General features: G+C 39.0%; 1 protein-coding gene across 1 annotated transcript in view; it reads left to right on the top strand.

The window, feature by feature from the left end:
* Positions 1-19021, top strand: part of ABLIM2 (actin binding LIM protein family member 2) — a 113041-nt gene extending 94020 nt beyond the window's left edge. Inside the window, exons 17-21 of the mRNA XM_086464636.1 lie at positions 2028-2086; positions 4443-4497; positions 5839-5903; positions 6072-6152; positions 18908-19021. Of these exons, the coding sequence (XP_086320762.1) occupies positions 2028-2086; positions 4443-4497; positions 5839-5903; positions 6072-6152; positions 18908-19021 (374 nt within the window). The remainder of the gene's footprint in view (positions 1-2027; positions 2087-4442; positions 4498-5838; positions 5904-6071; positions 6153-18907) is intronic.
* The last annotated feature ends 2396 nt before the right edge of the window (positions 19022-21417 follow it).

Below are 21417 nucleotides of genomic sequence, written 5' to 3'. Positions count from 1 at the left end.
TCTCTTAGCAAAGAGAGCTTCCAAGCAAGTCTTGATAAGTTCAAGACCTTCTAGTGGCCTTCCAGTGCTTAAAGGGGGCCTACAGGAAAGATGGGGAGGGACTCTTGATCAGGGAGTGTACTGATAGGACAAGGGTTAATGGTTTCAAACTGAAAGATGGTAGATTTAGATTAGATATTAGGAAGAAATTCTTTATGTGAGGTGGCGAGACACTGGAACAGGTTGCCCAGAGAAGCTGTGGCTGCCCCCTCCCTGGCAGTGGATGGGGCTTGGAGCCACCTGGTCTAGTGGAAGGTGTCCCTGCCCAGGGCAGGGGCGGTGGACCTAGGTGATCTTTAATGTTGCTTCCAATCCAATCCATTCTATGATTCCATGATATGAAGTCTGGCACTGTGTCTTTAATTTATGTCAAACCAATTAAAATCTATGTGAACATAATTTATTTTCTGGTTTCTGTGATGGTTTTGTTCAGTCTTTGCTTAAGTTTTCTGTTGGAAGCAAACTGGTGCTTCTCATTATCTTTTTCCCCTCTATAGTTGATGTTCTCCAAGGGTAAGAGGTATTGGACTTGCAATTCGATGTGAGCTTGTTGCTCCCTATTTAAGTACATTAAGTGCTTTGAATTATGTTTCCATCACAACTGTGATTCATTGATGTACCCTTATTCTGTTACTTCCCCTCCTTGCTCAGTACCTAACCTTTCATTCCTAAAAACGGGGGTGAAATACTCCTTCAGTGTTGGAGCCCTACCTAGGTTACCTTTCACCCCTGCTGTGTACTGACATAGTGTAACGCCCAGTGATCACATTTCTCCTTTCCTTGTTCTCTTTTTGTTTGGATAGCTGGAAAACCTTTTGCTGTTTGTTTTAGTATCATTTTCAGTGTTTAACTCAGCTTGACTTCTGGCAGTTCTCACTTTATCTCAGCACATCATGAGCTCTTTGCTGATCCATCTTTTGTTTTTTCTTTCTGTATGCTTATTCCTAATCATCTCCTTAGGATATTTATTAATCCAGCGGGGTCTGGATTCCCTTCCTACCCTTTGGACACAAATTGCTAACATTTTTGACAGAAAGAAGCATTGTACATTCAGTTCTTTGAGCTAACTGACTTCTGTAACTCTTTGCATCAGTTTATCAAAGTTTCCTATACTGGAATCAAGAATGTTTATTATATATGTCTTTGTTCATCTTCTGTTTAATTTAAACTGACTCAGCTTGTCACTTCTATTCAGCATTATTTTTATTAACCAAAAACTAATCTGAAACCCTTTACGTCCTTTCACTGACAAAAGGAACTTCCAAGCTTTCCTATTAGACTCTAAATATTAAAAGTAAGGCTACTCAGTTGTTTCATAGGGACCACACACAGTTTCATAACCATATTACATCCAGTTTGTTCACGGTGACACCACTTTGCCGATTTCTTCTATCTTAAAACTTTCTTTCTCTTGAGTATTTATACTCTCATTGATTTACTATATCTGTTGCCATATCTTCATTTATGCTTTTTTCCCCTTGAATCAATAGGAGTTTTAAAGAAAGCAAAACAAAATTTGTGAGGTTTTTTAAGTGGTAGGGTACTAACCCTTCTTTTTTAAGAAACAACCAAAACCAGACCACATACATCATGATCAGAAGTGATGAAACTCTAAAATGATGGTACCTTTAATTCCATTTTCAAGTCATGGTTTAATACCAAGTTCGAGATTTCAGTAGCTCTCAAATCTGCTTTTCATCATGTAGCTGCTTAAGTCTTCCATAACATGAGTCCCACAACTCGCTTCATGTCATGCCAGGTAAGGTGAGTGCATCCTGCCATGCTGTTATTTATAGACATTGTTACACATATTCATGTACATTAAATATGGAGAAAAGATGAGCATTGCTCAGTTACATTTCATCTCATTAATAGAATGTATGTATTGATCTTGTAAATGCTGTTTCTGGATGCTTTCGTGAATTCTGTGTTTTAGTAGGCTGTAAAGGAATTACAAAGAATATAGCTATATGTTATGTCTTTTACAGGATTTCCATATTCTAAATCTGCTTCTCTACCTGGCTATGGAAAGAATGGCTTACATCAGGTAGGTATTTAAATGCGTTCTCCAGGCAATAGTGTATCATAAATAGGCAGCTTAGTAACTAGTTGAAAATATACACAGTAATAACACTTCAAAGGTGTTTTGCCTGCCAGCCCTGTCTGACAGATTCATACCTTATGTGGGATACAGTTTGTCTGTCTGCAAGAGTAAGACAGACTGAGGCTTCTCCTTTTAATTGTGTGCATCATGAGCGTTAGGAGTCTTGATTCTCCTCCCAAAACAAGCAAAGGTCCAAAATGTACAGGCTGCACGTGTTAATAAATCACAGTATAGCTTGAATTGATGATAGAGAGGGTTAGGCCTATAATTAGCAAGTAATGATTTTAGAGGAAAGGTGGAGCAGCCCACATCCATTGCATTTCTTGAACCATCTGCTCTGCTTTTTTCCAGTATGCGTGTGTGTGTGTGTGTGTGTGTATATATATATATATATATATATACACACACACAGTTGTGCTGCTTTTAAGGCAGGGAAGGAGCAATACAGAGAGCATGGCAGGCCGCAAAATCTAGAAAAAAAATGCTTTGATAGAATTATGATCAGAGCAGGCTAGGCATTCCTTTTCTGATCCTTTTTTATAATTTTTCTAAGTCCCTAGTAAAAAAGGCATCTTTGACACTGTGGTCTCTCTTTCTCCCTGGCATCTAACATTATGGGTTCTCAGTTCATGGCTTGTATTTTTAGGTACAAACCTAAAGTTGGCAATACATAGATGCAATACATAGAATCACATGCACTTACATTTTGAAGACTGATTTGTGTCTAAATTACATGGACAGGACCTCATTCAAATTCCTTCCTTTCTCCAAAGGAAGATATGAAAGCTGTAAAAGTACACGAGCAGGATCAAACTTCCCTAGTGACAAGAGTCAAACTGCAAATCATCGAAAGGAGCTACAAGAAAGCATCTGTCAGAGAGTAGCTAAATAAATTTTTCGGCAGCAACCGAAATGTCTATCCCTTTGAGTTAATTTGACAAGACTTCTTTGCATTGCTTCAATGCCTGGCCGCTTGAATTCCTCTCTGAAGGAACCAGTGGCACTGCAACTTGATCAAATGAGATTTAGGAATTTGAAAGGCTCTAGATAAACCTGTCCCCACCTATGAGACAAAAGCTTTTTTCTGACTTTTCAGAATAACTATTACCAGTAACCTGAAGCGAGTGAGGGACGGACCTGAGCCCAGCCACTGTGCTGGTGAGGCACCAAAGCCATCAGAAGGCTTCATTCACACAGATGAGGCCAAAGCAAACTGCATCAGCAGTGGAGCTGGCAGCGCTTGCAGGCTGAAGCCGCGCAGTGTGATATGAAAGCAGCAGATGGCAGCATTTGTCCCACCTATGGATCATTCGTCCCCAGCCTCACAGCCGAAAACTAGGAAAGTTGAAAAGGTTGCTCATGGTCAAATCCTTGAGGCCAAAATTCTTCTCAGAATGGATGTCCTCTGTTTGGAAGCATACCAGCTTTTGTGGTTTGTTATTTTTAATCAGCCATCCCTGCGCTGTGTAGCAAAATAAACCAAAACCAAACAATAAGTAGCCTTGCAGGTTATTGTGAGCATAACTATGCACACTGTTGATACCCTAACAGGCAAAAATGAGACTCGAGGGGGGAAAAAAATCGTATAATAGGGCTTTTCTGATCTCCTGTAATGTTTTTCATCATAGCATTTTCCAGCAAAGGAAAAAGACAGTGGATCAAACAAAGCTATGGCACATATGCACAGTTCTCCCTGGTCTGAGTGGCATCAGCAGCATGAAGCAGAAAGCAGAATGAGACAAATTTCAGTGCAGCATAAGTGATTTGTGATGATGGCAGGGAAAGGCATGCAACAATTTCAGTCTTACCTTACTGCCACGTCTTCAAAAGGGGATGGCTGGTGGCTTTTGGACACCTTTCTGCCTCACTGAAAGCTGCGAGGAATTAGAGTTTGAGAACAGCCAAAGGGCTTAGGGGAGAGGTGGGTTGATATGACGCTGCAGTTGCCTCTCTGACATCCAAGCTCCAGCTTTTGCTGGTCTGTGGGAGTTCACAGCATAGGCAGCGAACTGCACCTGCAGTGCCTCCCGGGACCCAGGCGCTCACTTGATGCTCCATCCTCTTCTACAGGCAGAGCTCCTTCCCTGTGATTGTAGATCGATGGGTGTTGTGAGCACTCAGGGTGCCTGCTTTGAGCAATTAGGTCAAGTTTGAATGAAACTTTATTGTCTTTCTCTCTTGCAAGGATCTGTATTTTGATTGTGTGGTGCCAGCTGGTTTTCTTTTTTTCTCTCAACAATGTGCCGAATGGTTTTGTGGTATATTTTGCTGCTGCATTGCTTCTTTCTTTCTCTTTCAGCCTGAAAATATGGGCCAATATGAAACAGACCAGGAGGCAAGCTGGGGGATGAAAGGTACCTTGCAATGTCATTTCCACTCTACTTCATGTTTTCTTCCTTTGAGGATGCTTGTTGATGTATTGCTATAAAGGTTATTATTCTGAGATCTTCTTGTAGTTCACGTAATAATGACTAGGCAGAGATCCAGCTCAGTATCATGTTTATCACAAAGAATCTTCTTTTTATCTAACCGAACATAAAGGCCTGACTGAAGTCCTGCCTCATAAAGTGGTGCAACCAGGCTGAGTCAATCCCAGTATCCTCAATAGATGGCAACAGCCTCTGTGGTGGTGGTCTCATATCAGAGAGAGAAAGAAATTTAATATAATCACTCCTTCAAGTCATATCTAATTTAAAAAAAAAAATCCATTGTGCTTCTTGTTTGTGCTACAGTGTGGTTAAAATATACAGAATTCAAAAAGCAGAATTTTTTTGCATTTTTTTTTATTACAGTTTAAGTGTGCTGTGAACTTAATATGGAACTTGGGTCGGAATTTTCAAAAGACCTGAGCAATTTAGGAACATGCATCTGCTCATAGGGAAGAGTAGAATTTTGTTTCCAAGACTCTTAATTTCATTTTAAAAGTCTTCCTCTAATGCTTCTCTTCATGCCTCTGTGTTGATACAAATCTTTGCCCCTATGTTTGAATAGTTTAAAGTACAGATTTTGAAAAGTAGACCATCTCTAATTTCATTTCAGACCATAAAAAGTCTATGAAAACATACTAGCTATCCTCGTTGAATTTATTCATCGTCGTGAATAGATGACCTTATAGTAGTCATATCCTGTATAGTCATATACTGGCTTAACTAGAATACTCTTGTGCTACTTTAGATCCAGGAGTCATTGTCCCCACACCCCCAAATCATCTTTTCTTCACTGTCGTTATTCCCACTGCCCAAGTGCAGAATGTTGGCATTGTGGAGTGGTTTTCATATATGTTCCCAAACTGACATGGCTGTAATAATCCATTTATTTTAACTGTTTTCAGTAAAGAACAATAAAGGCAGGACTTTTGGGTGACAGACTGACTTAACCCTGCACAAAAGCCTCCTGTAAAAAGAAATTCCCAGTTTTGCCAGACATACTCACTGTGTAACCCAATGGCATCAGGAGATGAGTTTTCTGTAATAACCCTTTGATTTCAAGGACTGTTGCTTTGGTAATAGATAGTGTTATAGGCATTCAGGGCATGAGGGTCAAATGCTTACTATGCATGCAGTTATCCAACAACTGTTGAGAGGAGGGAAATCTCATAGCATAACAAATAGCTGATGTACCTAAATGTTCATTGTGGTGACTCCAAAAGAAGCCTGTAAATTCTAAACTGTGAACCTGTTCTCATTCTCTTGCAGAATACAAGGTAAGAAGGGCTTTTCCAACACTGGAAGAACAATCAGATTCAGCACTTCCTAGCAAGGTTACATGTGTTCTTTTTTTATTTTATTTCATTATCTTTTGTCCCAGTGAAATATTTGTCAAATCAAGATACAAGTATGTACCATTTAAATTAGTAAGTTCCCCACACTGTCATTTCCACACAGAATCAGATTTGGCTGGAGTTCATGTGCTCTTGTCTTTTTAACAGATTTATCCTTACGAAACACTTATTGTAACAAACCGAGTTCGTGTGAAATTGCCTAAGGATGTGGACAGGACCAGGCTGGAGGTAGGAATGATATTTACTTGATGAATTTGCTAGTCTTTGTCCTGTTCATTTACCATCTTAGATATTCCTGTGCCCAAGTAATAGCAATGAAAGAAGAGAAAAGAAAAGAATAACATTATCTATTATACGTTATTTCAGAACATTAGTATGTAGGCAATTTAACTAAAAAAGAATAGTCAAAAACCTGGCAAATGTCTGGCCAAATGGTGTTTTACAAAGATACTGATGAAACCAATTAGTTTTGGATATTAAAGTTGGAATGGGGCAGGTGAAAACTTGGGGGTTTTAATTCTTATAAAAAACACCCTCTTAGAAAAAACCCGAGTATTGTAAAAAAAGCTTCATTTATCCTGCAAATTTGTAGACCTATGTTTCTGGTCCATTGTCTTATTCAGCCTCTCCTTGGGCTGTGTGATCTGTGATGGCTGTGCTACAGGTTTGCTGTAGCATCCACCTGTCTCAAAGAGCAGTAGTTTAAGCTGGAGAAATGCAGGCATAATTCATCATAAAGGAAAGCTTAGTTTCCATAAACCAAATCCTGAAGTTGATGTTCAGGCAAAATTAATGAGATTGGTTTTTTTGACTGAGTAATGAGAGGACTGAATAAAGACTCATCTAAATTATTAAACTAACATATCTTTGTGGGAATTACTATTAAGAAGAAGAGATACTTCAATAAAAATTATGTGACTTTGGGAAGATTTATGTTTAAATAAATTTATCATATTTTTAACTTGATAATGTGACAAGAAAGAAACTTTAATCTTAAAGCAAAAAAGAAGAAAAACTATGAAGCAGCAGAAATTTCCGCATTAAAGATCAATTAAAAAAAAAATCATTTACCGAATTCTTATACATGTAGTCTATTTTGGAAATAGTGTTATATCTTTAAATACTTCAGTGTGCTTGTCGCTTGATTACCCGGGAACAAGCCTGGGGTATAGCAAGGCATGACAGCAATAATAAAAAGCCTAAGTCCAGCAAAAGGAGCAGGGAGTTGGAGGGATACTCATCTGGACACATCCTGTAAAGGATTCTTTTATATATATGTATATCTCTATGTGTATGTGAGTGTATACTAAAGAATAGAGTCTTTGTATAAAGACATCAGACTGGTCTGAATAGCAAATGCGACTCCAAATTACTTTTTTAATGCAACATATAGTTTGCCTTGGATGGATCACGCCTGTCCTGGCTGCCATTATCCATAGCACATACAGTGTCCTCAGCTGGGATCTCTGTTTGTTTGACTTTGGAGTTGTTCAGTCTTCCTTGCACCAGGTGCAGCCCAGTGCCTGATGGCTCAAGGAGCCTGACCACTTCGAAGATCTCACGGAAGTTTTTTGCGAAAAAGAACAATAAACAAGATCTGCTTCAAACCTGCACCAGAAAAGCGATAAGGGGACCAGACTGACCCTGCTGATTGCTGCACTATGTTAAACATGTGTGTCTGCAGGAAGGACTCCTTTGTAGACCATCTTACATTTGTTAGGGATTGGTAGCTTTTTAAACAATTAAATTAGCAGTGTTTAAATAGGATTATAACTACTGGAAAAACAGAGGCAGCAGCTCATCTACACATTCAAACCGTATGCAGAGTTGAGTGACAGGCACAAACTGGTGCCTTCCCTGATGGCCTCTTCCCCTCCTCCCTGTCCTTTCCTTCTGCATTACAGAATTGATGGAAATAAGTAGCTTTGTGTACGAAAGCAATTTGTCATTGTTTCCTCTTGTGGGAGAAGAAGAAGATTGTAACTTAATTGCTGACTGGTGCACTCGACAGATTTCAGGCTTGGGCAAGACCCAGGACTTAGGGAGCCCAAGACTGCGTGGGTTTGTAGGTTTGCATAGGAACAGATCAGGATTAGACACACACACACACATACGCAACCCCCCCATCTGTTAGTAAAAGACCCACTTAGCATATCTTGGTATATTCAGGCTTTTGGGGGCAACACTGGGAATGCTGGAAGCAGGTACTAAGGTTAGATTTCACCTTTTCTTGAGTTCCATTTCACATAAGCTAGAGGGTATGATTTGATGCTCATGAATCTCTAGGAGGCAAGTGCTATCTCTGAGCAGAACTGGTTACCAGCTGATCCTCTGTTTTCATCCTGCATGTCCAATATTACTTGTGAAAGGGCTGGATTGTGCCTGAAGAAATTTGGAAAGGTGATAGCACTGATAAGCCCGTGTATTACCCAAACTGTGAAGTGATTTATCTAGGAAAATCTTTTAAGAAATAATCCATGTTCTAATATTCCAGTTTTGATCTGATCAGTTTTGCGGGCTGAAGCCTCACCTTGCTCTCGCTGCTCCAGATCAGAACAAGTGTGGTGGCTGAGGACAGGGTACACGTGATGTCAGTGAAAGGAGACCTGGAACCTGTGTTTATATATATCAAACCTGAAAGTCTTCTTAGCGTGTCCAGTATGATTAGAATATCTCACATGTGATGTTCCTGATTTCCTGGTATACTTAGGAGCAATTAGGTGACTGGATCTGCATGAGCTAGATTTATTTAACAGCCCTCTTGCAAGTTGACTTGAAGTGGGCTCCTGTTTGTGAAACGGTTTGTTGTGAACTTTGAACAATCTAGCATAAATAATCATGGAAAAAAGCACTGTTTGTCTCTGATCCCCTCTTCCAAGGGAAGTCTCCTGTATTGAGTGTTCCTGTTCTGAAAATACATAGCATTAGCTCCTTGAGTTAAATTAAGGGAGGCTGCAATGAAGGCCTCGGCTAATGGTCAAGGCCCACAGGAGGGTGGGGTTTTAATGGGTGGTAGTGTTTTCCTAACTTTGCTCCCATTGTGAGTATTTTTTAGATTACGATGTTTTGCAAGAAATTTATTTTAAGGATGATAAAAAATATTTTCTTGTAAAAACGCATATTTTTCTAGGCTCAAAAGGTATCTAGAGATTAGGAAGGCTCAAATGGTAATAAATGCATTCAAATAATAGGAATTCTTTCTTCAAAAGCACACGTCTAAATGTAGAAACACTTGGCATGTTTTTGTTTGCTTGTTCTAACTCAGCAGTGAGGCAGAAGCACCCAGTTCCTTGTGCTCCTCCAGGAGATGTTTATGCCAACAGTGAACTAATATATACAGCATTGAGAACTAGTTGTAATAAATGACCTGCTGATTTTAAATACATTACTTGTACTCAGGCTTTTGAATGAATAGCCTGGATCTTTGTTTAATATAAGCTGATTAGAAATGTGGGGAATTTATGCACAAATAGGGATTTGGCCCATGAATTTTTTAGAAGTTTCTTTCTACCACAGTGCTGTTTATTCTAACGTTAGATGAATGGAGCAGCTTTCCCTTGAGCTATTCTAACAGGAAATGGTGAAGAGCAAGTTAATTCAGATACTGTTGCAGAACAACAAAGCAGTAGCACAGGGTTGGATTGTACAGTCTGAGTGAAGAAGAGGAGTTGCACCCTCACTGCAAATGACACAAACCTGAGGGAACCAGAGTTGATGCTCAGGTGAGCAGAGCCTCTCTTCAGAGGGACTTGGCCAGGCTAGAGGAATGGGTCAACAGGGACTTCATGAAGTTCAGTGAAGGTAAATCCAGATTCCTGTGCTTGTGGCAGAATAATGCTATTCATCTGCACAAGATGGGGGGAACAGTTCTGCAGAAAAGTACCTGATGGTCCTAATGGAAAACAAAGCTGAACCTGAACAGCAGCTCACCTTTACAGTAAAGAGGTTATAGAGGAAAACATACCCTTCACAGAAGTAGGCACAAGAAGACCAAGAGGCAACAGTTCCAAGTTGCAGGAAAGGATATTACAATTAGATATAAGAGTTCCTCACTGGGAGAGTAGTGCACTGGAACAGATTGCCCAAGAGGCTGTGGAGTCTCCATCCCTGGAGGCATGCAAAACTCGGCTGGCAAGGCCTTGAGGAACATGGTCTATTTTTAAAGTTGGCCCTGCTTTGAAGACCTCCATAAGTCCCTAATTTGCTTAGGCTGGTATATTCTGTGAAGACAAAGATTTAACATAATATAATTACAAGATAGGATTATTTGGTGCTCTTGCTGCAGTAGCATTTGAAAAAATACATAATTTTGTCTGTCTTGGAACATTTTATCAAAAGGATCATTTTATTATGCAGGGGCTTAAATATAAGTGTCCTGCAGCAAACTTGCCTATTTTGGACAACTTAAGTCCTGAGTTTCCAGAGACTAAGACATCACCTTTGGGTAGTACACATTAGCACATTCCTTACCTGCTGGTTTCCCAGTGTTCCACATAGCCTGTTTCTTTTTCCCAAAGGAAATTTGGCTTATGGACACTTTTGAAAATCTCGATACCGCTTTTAAGTGCCTGAATACCTTTTATGATTTAGACCTTGGGCTCCTAAAAGCATGCACTTGATACTTTTTTCTTAGATTGGATATTGTTTGCCTGTTGTTCAGTCACAGCAATATGGTTCAGTGCTTGCACATCCAAATTGATGGTTCATGTCCAGCTGCATAGATTTTTATGGTTTTTTCCTCCTGAACTTGCTTTTATCACAGAATATAAGGTTTCTTTTGTGGTCACAGGCTGGTAGTTTTGAAAGCCAACATAGTTAGAGTCTTCCATTTGGAAATCATCTTCTAGTGTTTTACTTTGATTTTCTTATCTTAATGTATCTTAGTTTCTTTAGCCTTTTCTTTTGAATGTCAGAGAGTTAAAAGCATTATTCATTCATGCCTATCAAATACAGTAGAAAGTAAATTATTCCACTTCTGTTTGAGCCTGTTCATTCTTTGTTTAACATGGTTACACTGAAACAATTGCTAAGGAAAAAAATATTCTGGAATGTCAAGTAGCAAACCTTCATCTGCCACCTTGTTCTCTTGTAAACAGAAATGAGAGATTTAAACATGGGTGCGGTCTTGTTTGAACAGAGCACTCACATTAATTCAAACATGCTTTTTCTCCTGAAACTGCTTGTCTGGATTTGTTTTAGGGATGACATTTTTTCCACTAGTTTTTATTCAACAGTCACCCTGGGTTCTAGCCATTTGGGCTGCAACCATTTTAGGACTGGTTTCCAGTAACTGAGCCTGAATTGTAACAGCCCCAGCTCCTAGATGTCATTCACACAAGTAACATTGTGTCCCCCACCTCCTCTGGAGCTCAGATGGGGAAAGTCAAAGAAAAACTGGAATGCTGTGTGTGTTAAAATAGAGAACTGCAGTTTGTAGTTTGGAGATGGATTTGAGGTTACAGGCTCACTTCATGATGAAGCTCGTAACCTGGAGTGAAAAAGTGCTGGTCACTGACTTCAGTGAAACTTCACACTGTTTAACTTGAAAAACGTTTGTGTGGTGTTTCTTATTCTAGAGATGTGCTTGTGTTGTGATCAGTGCTGGGTGTTTATATCAGTTTTCAAAGCCTTTAGGAAAAGAGCTGTTGTAAAATGAAAATATACATGAGAAATGATGTGATATGTATGAAAGCTAATTCTTATCAGAGTAGAAACACTGTGGGAGTGAGCAGAGATTAGATGTGGAGCATTCATATTACAGATGCACTAAAGCCCAAACTATGGGAAACTGGAAAGAATAAGGTATGAAAATTTTGAAACTGAGAATCTATGTATTTTCATAATTCATTATGGATTTATAGTTTTAGTTTTATTTATTAATTATTTTCTTAATTATATGTTTTTATCAGCAATATGCTGAAGGCAGTTACTTATGACAGTGTTGGTATGAAAAAGCTCATTTGTTTGAATGACACAATGATGGCACAGGTTATCCTCAGAAATGTTCTGCGTACCGTTATGTAGGTAATATGTTGTTATCCCTGAGAGAAATACTTGTATCTTTTCAGCTTTTTGCATATTTATGGATGACTCAGATGGCGAAAATATTGAATGTACGATGCTACTACAGAATATTTTGTGTGTGCCTTGTGATATTTCACAAGAGATTAGATTCTAAGTACCCCACAGTAGTAGTGCTGAGTGGAGTGCAGCTTCTCTGTGAAGTTTCATGATACCCTGAGATACTAGATGAGTTACATCCACAGATCCAGGAACCTCGTATAGATGCTTGGGGTGACATCAGCACAGGGAAGGGTTTCAGACCCCTTTCCTCACTGCTTCTGTTACACTACTTTTCCTGGGAGCCTTTTTGGGGACCCACATTGCTATGTGGAAGCAGAGGAGAGAAGGGGATCTGCACCTCCTGCCAAGGCTTGGTTGCACAAGTGCTCCAACTGTTCGGTGTTGTCTAAGTGCCCTCATCTAGCATAACCACAATTGTAGCCCCTACTGCCTCATCCCCTGGTCAATGGAGCTGCTCTAGTTATCTTTTGATACCTTTTGAAGTTCATTAGGTGGCAACTCATGCCGTTTCTTAACTTTTCCTCTCCTATCACATAATTACTTAATAGCTTGAAATATTTATTGAGCATGAAGCTTAATTACTCTGTAGATAAGCATAACATTCAATACTCCCTTGGGAACATGGCGCATGGCTAATTACAGCTTTGCAATTAGCCATGCAGTAGGCTTAGAAGAAACCTCTGAAAAGCCTGCTGAGCTGCAGCAGTGCAACATAAAGAAGGGTGAAAAGGGCAAACCTTGTAAGAGCAAAATGAGGATTCAAAATTCAATAGATAAAAGAGACAATTTTCCAGAAAATTGTGGTTGGGCATCTGAAAGTAGTATTCGGGCTAACTTTGAGAGGCACAGGAGAAGGGAATGGAGGGGGAGGGGAGAGGAGAAAAACTGGAGAAGGGAGGAGGCTATTATTGTTCCAAATGTTGAGGTACTTCTCACACCCTAAATCTTAACACAGGAAAAGACTATGTCCCACCAGCAAGGCTTCTGCACTGCCCTAAAGAGCTAAGATTTGGTGATTTATTGATTTACATGAATGCTCTCTTACCTGTGAATAAACATTTCCCAGTAAATCCCAGTATAGTTTGAATATTTTGTATTTTGAAGACTCTGGAAAAGATCCTGTACCTTTTTCTTCTGGATTTTGTGAATGAGAGATTGGAAGTGTTACAAGGACTCTGAACAAAAATTAATTGGACAACTATTTAAAAATACACACTATAAAATAGAGTGCGCAGTAGTGCTTCAGAGAGAGACTAGGCGAAAGATACATTATGGATTCAAGCAAAGGCAATGTAATGCTCAGCTGTCATTTCCTATGAACATAGCAGGAAAAAAAAAAAAAAAAAAGGCAAAACAGAAGCAAACCTTTTTAAAGGTTTTAAATGACCTCTAAGAATTATGACTTTGATTTTTCTAGTCTTCAACTCATCACCTCCTGCCATCCACTGTGTTGATCATTGCTTCAATATTGACTCATGAGGTAGTATGATATCCTCTGAATTTCCTACATCAGCAGGTTTTCACATGAGGACTGCCATCCAATTACTGACACAGAATAAACATGCTTGTGCAGCATGACCTAGTCACAGCTTACTGCAGTACGGCTGTAGGTTAACTGCAATTTTCCTTTCCTGTAACGCATTCACATTAATGTCATGTTCCTAAGTATTAGTTTTGAAGATCTCTGAATTTCATTAAAAGCACAATTATTCTCAGGGAAAAGAAATCTCATTGAATTAAATAAACATTATAACTCTAGTCAGAATGATTAGTGGCTTTTTAGCAGGCCACAAAAAAATAGAGATAAGCCTTATTAACTTACAGGGAAAAGCATCACTTCTTTCTGAGATAACACTGTGGAGCAAGTATTTGAATGTGCAATTAATTACTTTGTTCTGAGAGACTGAAAATGAGCGTGTATCTGTACTGCTCATTTTAATGGTCGTGTTTCATAGAGCATGAGGATTTTCCATTACAGGGGATGCATTGCAGTAGAGAGGTTTAGCTCAACCCATGCTTAGTTCTGTATATCTTAATAAGAAACATTTGTGTTTTCATTTTTCTGTTGTGCATTTGTATGTTTTAGCAGAGCTAGCTACATAATTACAGCAAGCATGGTGACCCTTCTTACACAGTGCTGTGCCCTATAGGTAACATTCAGGTGAGGAATTACAGCAGCAGCATTTGGTTCCCAAGCTGCAGGCCAACTTCACGCTTTGCAAAGTGGGATCCCAAGGTTGTGATTCTGTATCTCTAATCCAAAATGCTGCCAGTGCAGGTGAGAGATTGTGCTTCTGGAGACATGACTCTCCTCTTCTATACAAAGCCACTGCTGTGACCCATGGGTGCATCTGGTGGATCCTCAGCATTTTACTGAACTTGAATCTCACTGTCTTTTTCTGATTTCCCATGAAAGCTGACACAAAATGCTGTCAAGAACAAAAGACCGAGCACTATTGATTTTACGAGCCTCAGCTTAATACAATTTTATCAAAACAATATGATGCTGTAGTCTTTCCTAGTATGGCAGTTTCACGCTTGAATATATCCAAAATGCTGCTGTTCTGATGCTGCAAGCTCCAGTATCGCAGTGCTTTTAACAAAGAACCATCTTTAAGCTGTTTACCTTATCTTTTAGCAAGGTTTTCAGGTAGCATCATGTTAACATCACTATGCATCTTGCAAACTGAGCTTACTTACTTAAATACAGTCAGTTCAGCGTATGGGCAGAGGGGGACCTTAATCTGGTCCTCTGTGATCTCCTCAGTGTCTGCAATGTGCCCAGCTTTGCCGTAGATGCAGAGCAGAGAAGTAGATTGAGTTAAGCTGCCTGAATATGGCCAAACTGTCACAAAGGGAATTAAGAATCAGTTACTAGCACACTGTAAAACACCCAGACTTCCTATGTAAACAAGGCCAACACTAGTAAAAAAAGGAATGAATGTTACTTTTACTAATAAGTTTGGCCATTCCTTTAATGGCCCAATGATGCACTGTTAACATAGCTGGCTATTTTAAGCTGATCCAATCCCAAAAAGAAGAAAAAAAAAAAAAAAAAGAAATCATGTTCTTGGCCTTGTAAAGCATGGCTTTACACACACATCTCTCATACCTCAACATGAATAGCCTCCGTATTCCCTACGCATAAATTTCAATTTCCCTTCTTCTGTTTGACTAATGAGACAAGGTAACGCTTCAGTTAAGACAAATTAATATTCAAATAGCTGAGAAGAAAGATAAATCAATCTTAAGATTTCTTCGTGATGCATTTTCTCTGCCTTTGTTTGGGAAGAGCTCTAGGTCTTAAAGCTATAAGGTTTAGAAAGTCCCCACAATAGTGCAGGCAAAATTTGACATCAGACATACAAAGAAAAGTATGAACATAAACTTCCCACACTGGCCTATTCCCGTGGTGTTTAGACCCTTCAAATACTTTTAGACAGTTACCATATTTTCCCTTAGTCATCATTTGGCTACTCTTATACATACTTAGGCCTTTTAGTCTTTCCTTATAAATCAAACTCTGCAAACCGTGATTACTTTTGTTACTTTTATCTGAAGCTTTGCCAGTTTGATGACATCTTTCTGGGATCAAAGTTTATTCAAAAATTTGCAGACAGAATTGTAATCATTGCTGCTTCTAGGATTGGTCCCAAAGCTAGAGCCCATGGTGCCTAAGAAAGGGATGGTGATAGTTTCTGAAATGCGGGGAAAACAGTGGGAATTATGCTACACTGGGCACAGACTGGTGTCCTCAGAGAGGTTTCAGACAAAAGGGGGAGTGTTCCCTTCTACTAGAATTGATTTTGCATGTGGATGATGCATTGATGGAGTTAGAAACTTTGCTAATATTGCAGTCTGGTTGTTAGTCCATGAGATGAGGGACAGTATGTGGAGGAGAATTAGAAGTAAAGAAACTGCCTAGTGGAATGGGAGGTGGAAATAAGTGAGCTCGTGCTTTCCTCATCTCAATCTCTGCTACCGCATCCCTGGGCTGGAAACTCTCAACCGCTTTTGGACTAGGCAGCCCCAACTGAGAACTTCTGTGAGGGAAAAAAAATTGGTGCTGGTGTAAAACAAAACCTCAGTATAATTAGAAAATGAGTTCATGCAAGGAATGAAGGTGATGTCATCTGGATACAAGCAGAGGAACAGAGCACACATCGAATTCATACTGGCTTGGATAGATGCGTGCAGATTGAAGCTCGTTAAGCCTGAGGGCAAAGCGAAATGATAAATGGCAAAGTACGGCCTCGGAGAGGAAAGGGGAAATTGCAGAGCTTGTACTGAGATTGACCGCAAGCTTTGTTGGGAGGTGAAGGTGTAGCGAGTATTTGGCCCCCTGCAGAAAAGGCCCGAGGCCTGCCACAGGGCTTGCTGACTCTCCCTCTGTTGACCTTCAGTATTGAAACATAGCTGATGAGACCACAGCAGTTTCTAGGAAGATATGGTATAATTTAGCTCAAGAAAAAAACAGTGAAAACATTGCTTTTAAAGTTTTGCATTTCCTACGGGTTTGGGTGATTGGCAAAGCGGCTTTACCTGCAGGGTATAGGCTTTCTGATTTTCTTTTTGAGTAGAAACTGCAGTTTGTCACTGCTTTCTCCTGAGTGAAGGGACATCTCAAGACTTACCCACAATCTAAAAAGTAAGATAGAACAAAATATGATACGCTTTGCTCATCCAGCTTCTTTTTCAGTCCCACAATTTACAGACATGTTCTTTGCTGTGAGAAATTGCTGAAGCTTGCTCACATTTGTCCACTGGATTAGCAGGAAAGCACTAAAAAAAAAAAAAAAACAACAAACCAACAAAAAATGTAGAAAGAAGTTACTTTTTCTTTCCAAATCCAGTAGAATTAAATTCTGTCACTGAGAGATTGTTTCTAACATACATTGTCAGATGTTGCTCATTTCCATGCGAAACAGGATCTCCTTTGCCAAATATGCATGGCGTGTTTGTTCCATGCTATGCATAGTGCTTATGGTGGATTGCTATCATTGGTCAAATGAAAAATGAAGGCTTAGTTCCAAACTCTTAGTCACTGTTGTTCTGAATATGTGGAATCTCAAGGGAAAAAACCAAGGCTGTCCTTTTTTAAGAAACCACAAGGGCCCATGATGACCATTCAAGGTAATTAAATGTAGTGGTTTCTTACAAACAATTTCATTAGTTTTCCTTGAGTAATTTACATTGCAAAGATAAATTCATTGTTAATAAATGCAAAGTAAAATTTTGCTTTCAAATTTGTCAAAAAAATTTGCTTTGTAATGTAGGGCCAATGAGGCTGTGTCGATCCTGATCAAGTAAACCATTGTGAGGTTACCGGGGTGTGTTAGCAGGCTCCCTGCCACAGTTTTGGTAACAGCAGCAAGCAATCTTCCAGACAATGCTGCAACCTGATTCAAATGATAGACAACCTTGGCCTATTTGAATTACTAGTAAAAACACAGTCTAAAGGACCTAGTGGCTCCCTTTCCCCACAGCAGTGCTGTGCTCCTCCCTACCTTCTTGCACGCAACTGTTGCTCGTAGCTTTATTCACATTCATGAGGACTGTATCTCCTTTAAAATTACCCTCCTGCCTGTCTTTTCGACATGCATCTTGATAGTGAGTAATGCGGACTAGGTGGTGGTTCTGAGCCTCTTCAGAGTGATGAGAACTCTGAACCCAGGTTTCTCACCTCCTGGGAAGTCCTGCAACCAGGAAGCAGTGAGACAAAAGGAAAGGGCCAATACATGTTATCCTAGTGTGTGATGAGCCTGATTCTGCTGTGTGAGTCATGTCCAAGCATTTCTTGTGCTTAGTAGCTTTGGGGGACCTAGTTTTTGGATGCAAGTGGTGCTTCAGCAGGGGCTGAGGTGCTCAGGCTGGGGCTGCCCAGGTGGGCCTGGAAGGAGAGCTGTGTCTGGGGAGCTTCAAGTCAAAAGCACGGTTGGGGAGGAGACGGTGAGGTTGCAGGGCTGGTCCCAGGTTTCAAGGAAATCTTTGTGGAAGAGGAGAGTCCATGTTTAAAAATTGCTATTTGTAGTTCTCATTGCACTGAATCTGTCCTTTTTACATGGTGTGTGCTTAATGCATCAGAAACAGAGAACCATAACTGATGCTACTGAAATGCTTGAGCAAGAGTTAGTCCACAATTATCAGAAGAATTTTATATGATAGTCATTTCTAATTCACACATTTATCTTTTCTGCCTTTTATGTGTGTATACTAATAATTGTTAAGCAATTGTTATCCAACCTCCTTCAAATTCTTTATGTTGGTATTCTCCCCTCTACCTCTCTCTTTTAAAAAAAAAAAAAAAAAAAAAAAAAGAAATCGTGAAAACATCAAATAGAAGCATAGTTCTTGGCATTTAAAAAACCCACACTTTTTCCAACATGGACATCTGATGAGAGTCTATCCCCATGGATAAGCACATTTTGTATTTAAGAATTTAGCAGTGTGCTCTCTCCTTTGTTATAAGGCTTCTATTAGTGGACCAGTGTGGTGTCCACTGCTTTCATTAAAGATCAAGGCAAAACAAATCCAGCTCTGAAATTACATTGTTATCAATCTCTTTAAAGTCCTAGAATAGCTTAAATTTGTCTCAGCATGCTCTGTCATCAAGCACCATGTATAAACACATCTTTTTCCCAAAAACCGTAACTTCTGCTCAGCTGGAACTGTATTGAAAATATTACTTTTTTCAAAAGTCACTACTGCCATCAATAATTTCACTTCCCAGCTACTCTGAGCTCATTTGGTTTGGATGCAGTCTTTTCCAGAACCAATTTGGGAATTCAAATGCAAATCCTAATGCATTATTTTGTGGTGTGTTTTAAAACTTAGGAAGGGCAGAAATGTTCCTGTGCACAGATGAGCTTAATGATACATTTTGTATTTTCATTTTCAAGAGGCATTTGTCCCCTGAAGAGTTCCAGGAAGTCTTCAAAATGAGCATTGAGGAATTTGATCGTCTGGCACTTTGGAAGCGGAATGACCTGAAGAAAAAGGCCCTGCTTTTCTAGCCCCTCCCGGATAAAATATGTGCTTAATCAAAACAAAAATAGTCTTGCCAGAACTATCACATGCACTTGCTGTTGAACCATTGTCCAGCTTCATTGTGTTAGTATGTGTCAGGGGAAACAGGACAGATTAGATGGCAATGCGTTGGAATACAGAGAATTTGCTAATCTTGCATGACCAGCTGGTTTTGTCAGTAACTCCTGGTCCTACCCAGTTTACAACGTGCAAAAAATCTAGCTTTAAATTTGTTGTTGCTTGCAGTTATTGCTTGATGCAAACAGAAATTCTGAAAGGAAGAGAAAAAAAGTGTAGCTGTGACAAAGGAAATGCATCCAACATTTTGTTCCGTTAAGTTTTACAACACAATTTTTACAAAATCAAGAAAATAATGAATATAAAATTCTCCAATGGGGAATCACATGCTATTAAATATGGTAAAAGCCAAAGAAAAGCATGTTCGCAAGCAATTATTGCAATTGTTTATGTGTGGTACTTTTTAAGAATGAAAGCAAAAATATGGAAGCACCTTAATTCTACTTCTTATATTTAGACACAGCCTACTCTCGACAAGGTCATATTTGTCTAGAAGGTAACTAACTATCTTTGATTACAACACAAGAGTTTTTATTTTATTAAGAATATATTGTGACATAAAACAATTTTAATGACTAAAATGTATACAGAAGTACTTAAAAATTTAGTCCCATTCATCAGGAAAACTGAAGCCTTACACAAAACTGGTTTAAGAGTGTATTCTGCCAGTTGACTGTTTTCCTACTACTTTGGGGTGTTTGGAGAACTTTTTTTTTTTACATTTCATGCTGATAAAAATACCATGTAATCTTAATTATATATAGATAGATATCTCTACCTATAAAACAATTGTTTTCATTAATATATGTCCTAAATAAAGACAGTCTTACTTTCTCCACTTTCTGGCTTTACACAATAAGCCAGGAGAACTGTGATGGCAACTGGTAGGTGTGGAAGTAGAACAGTTCAGCATAAAATGTAACAAAAAAAGTTGATGTGCTCTATCAATAATACATCCAATTATAATCAAATATATAAAACCCTCATGCATTACTATTTGCATGTTTCTGTACAAATCAATTTTAAAAAAAAACAACCTATATGATACTGGTGCAGTACCTTGAAACTATCTTAAATAACAAGCAAAGCTAACAAAATCTGAGCATTTGATATGAGCGTTAGACCTTAATATCTCTTCCAGCTGAAAGACTGTATTAAATTTAATAATTTCTTATAGTCAAAAGTATGGTTGCTGACAAAGAATGTTTTAAAGTGAGTTGCTAGTTTTGTGTGATACTAAAAGAGCATTACAAAAAGTACATTTTCCAGCCATGTGTCAGTATTCTGCATTTTTACTGCCTTGAATGTTTGTATTCACTTCCTACTTCACTATGTCTTTTTGCATTTCCTTAAAGTAACTGGTTAATATATGCACTACAACACACTATTTCAACTGACCCAGCATTGGAAAAATCATAGCATTGAACATGCCTTCTTCCAACTAACTTGCAAAATCCATGCTGTTGGGAATAAATATTTTCTCATGACCTAAATGTTTTGTCTGATGATACAAATGTTTAAAAAATTCATTAAAACAAAGACATAACTGAATGACTTTGCTAATGTGTGTATAATTTTTAGATTGTACTGCTGCTCTGGATAGGGTCTTCCCATGATATTAATGTAAATAATACGTAATTTGCATTAGATTTGCTCAATGAGGAGAACATTAAGTGTACCTCTGAATGGCAAGTTACTGTAAAGTTGGTCACGATTTAAACAATCTGTCTAGCAACTGTCATATCTCACCAAGCAAAAGCTGCTTCGCTGGTGGTGTTCAGTGTACAGAACCATTAGGCAGTCTTAACTGAGAGCTCCTGATCACCTGTAGACCGCAGCCGTAATGCTCTTCAACCTCAGAACAGCTTGTTACATTTGACTACATGTGAAAACGCAGCTCACTGAAATGGGCCAATCCAAAATGTGATCAGCAAGGTCCGTTGGTACTATGAAAATCTAGATCCAGGAGAACAATTGGTTGGAGGATGACGATGAGTAAGTTTAATGTTGGTGAAGACCACTCTTCTCATCTGCACCTTCCTGGGACATCAGATTGATTACAGGCATCTTCTCAATGAGTAAAAAAATTGCAGGTTGATCACAGAAATCTGTATACCAGTGTAGATCAGGTTCCATTGGATCTTTGTAAGTAATTTCAAAATTGCTTAACCACAGCAGCTATTGTACCAGTGTAGGAATCCACCTATGCCGTAAGGAAATGTGCATTACTAAGCAACACATGTAATCAACAGCTCCATGCTGCTGTACAGTATTATGCAGACGTATGGCTGATGACAAGTGAGGA

This window comes from Leptosomus discolor, chromosome 4, assembly GCF_034619465.1.
Source record: "Leptosomus discolor isolate bLepDis1 chromosome 4, bLepDis1.hap2, whole genome shotgun sequence".
NCBI classification, from domain to species: Eukaryota; Metazoa; Chordata; class Aves; order Leptosomiformes; family Leptosomidae; genus Leptosomus; species Leptosomus discolor.
Note: the sequence above shows the minus strand (reverse complement) of the source record. Positions and strands in the feature narration are given on the sequence as shown.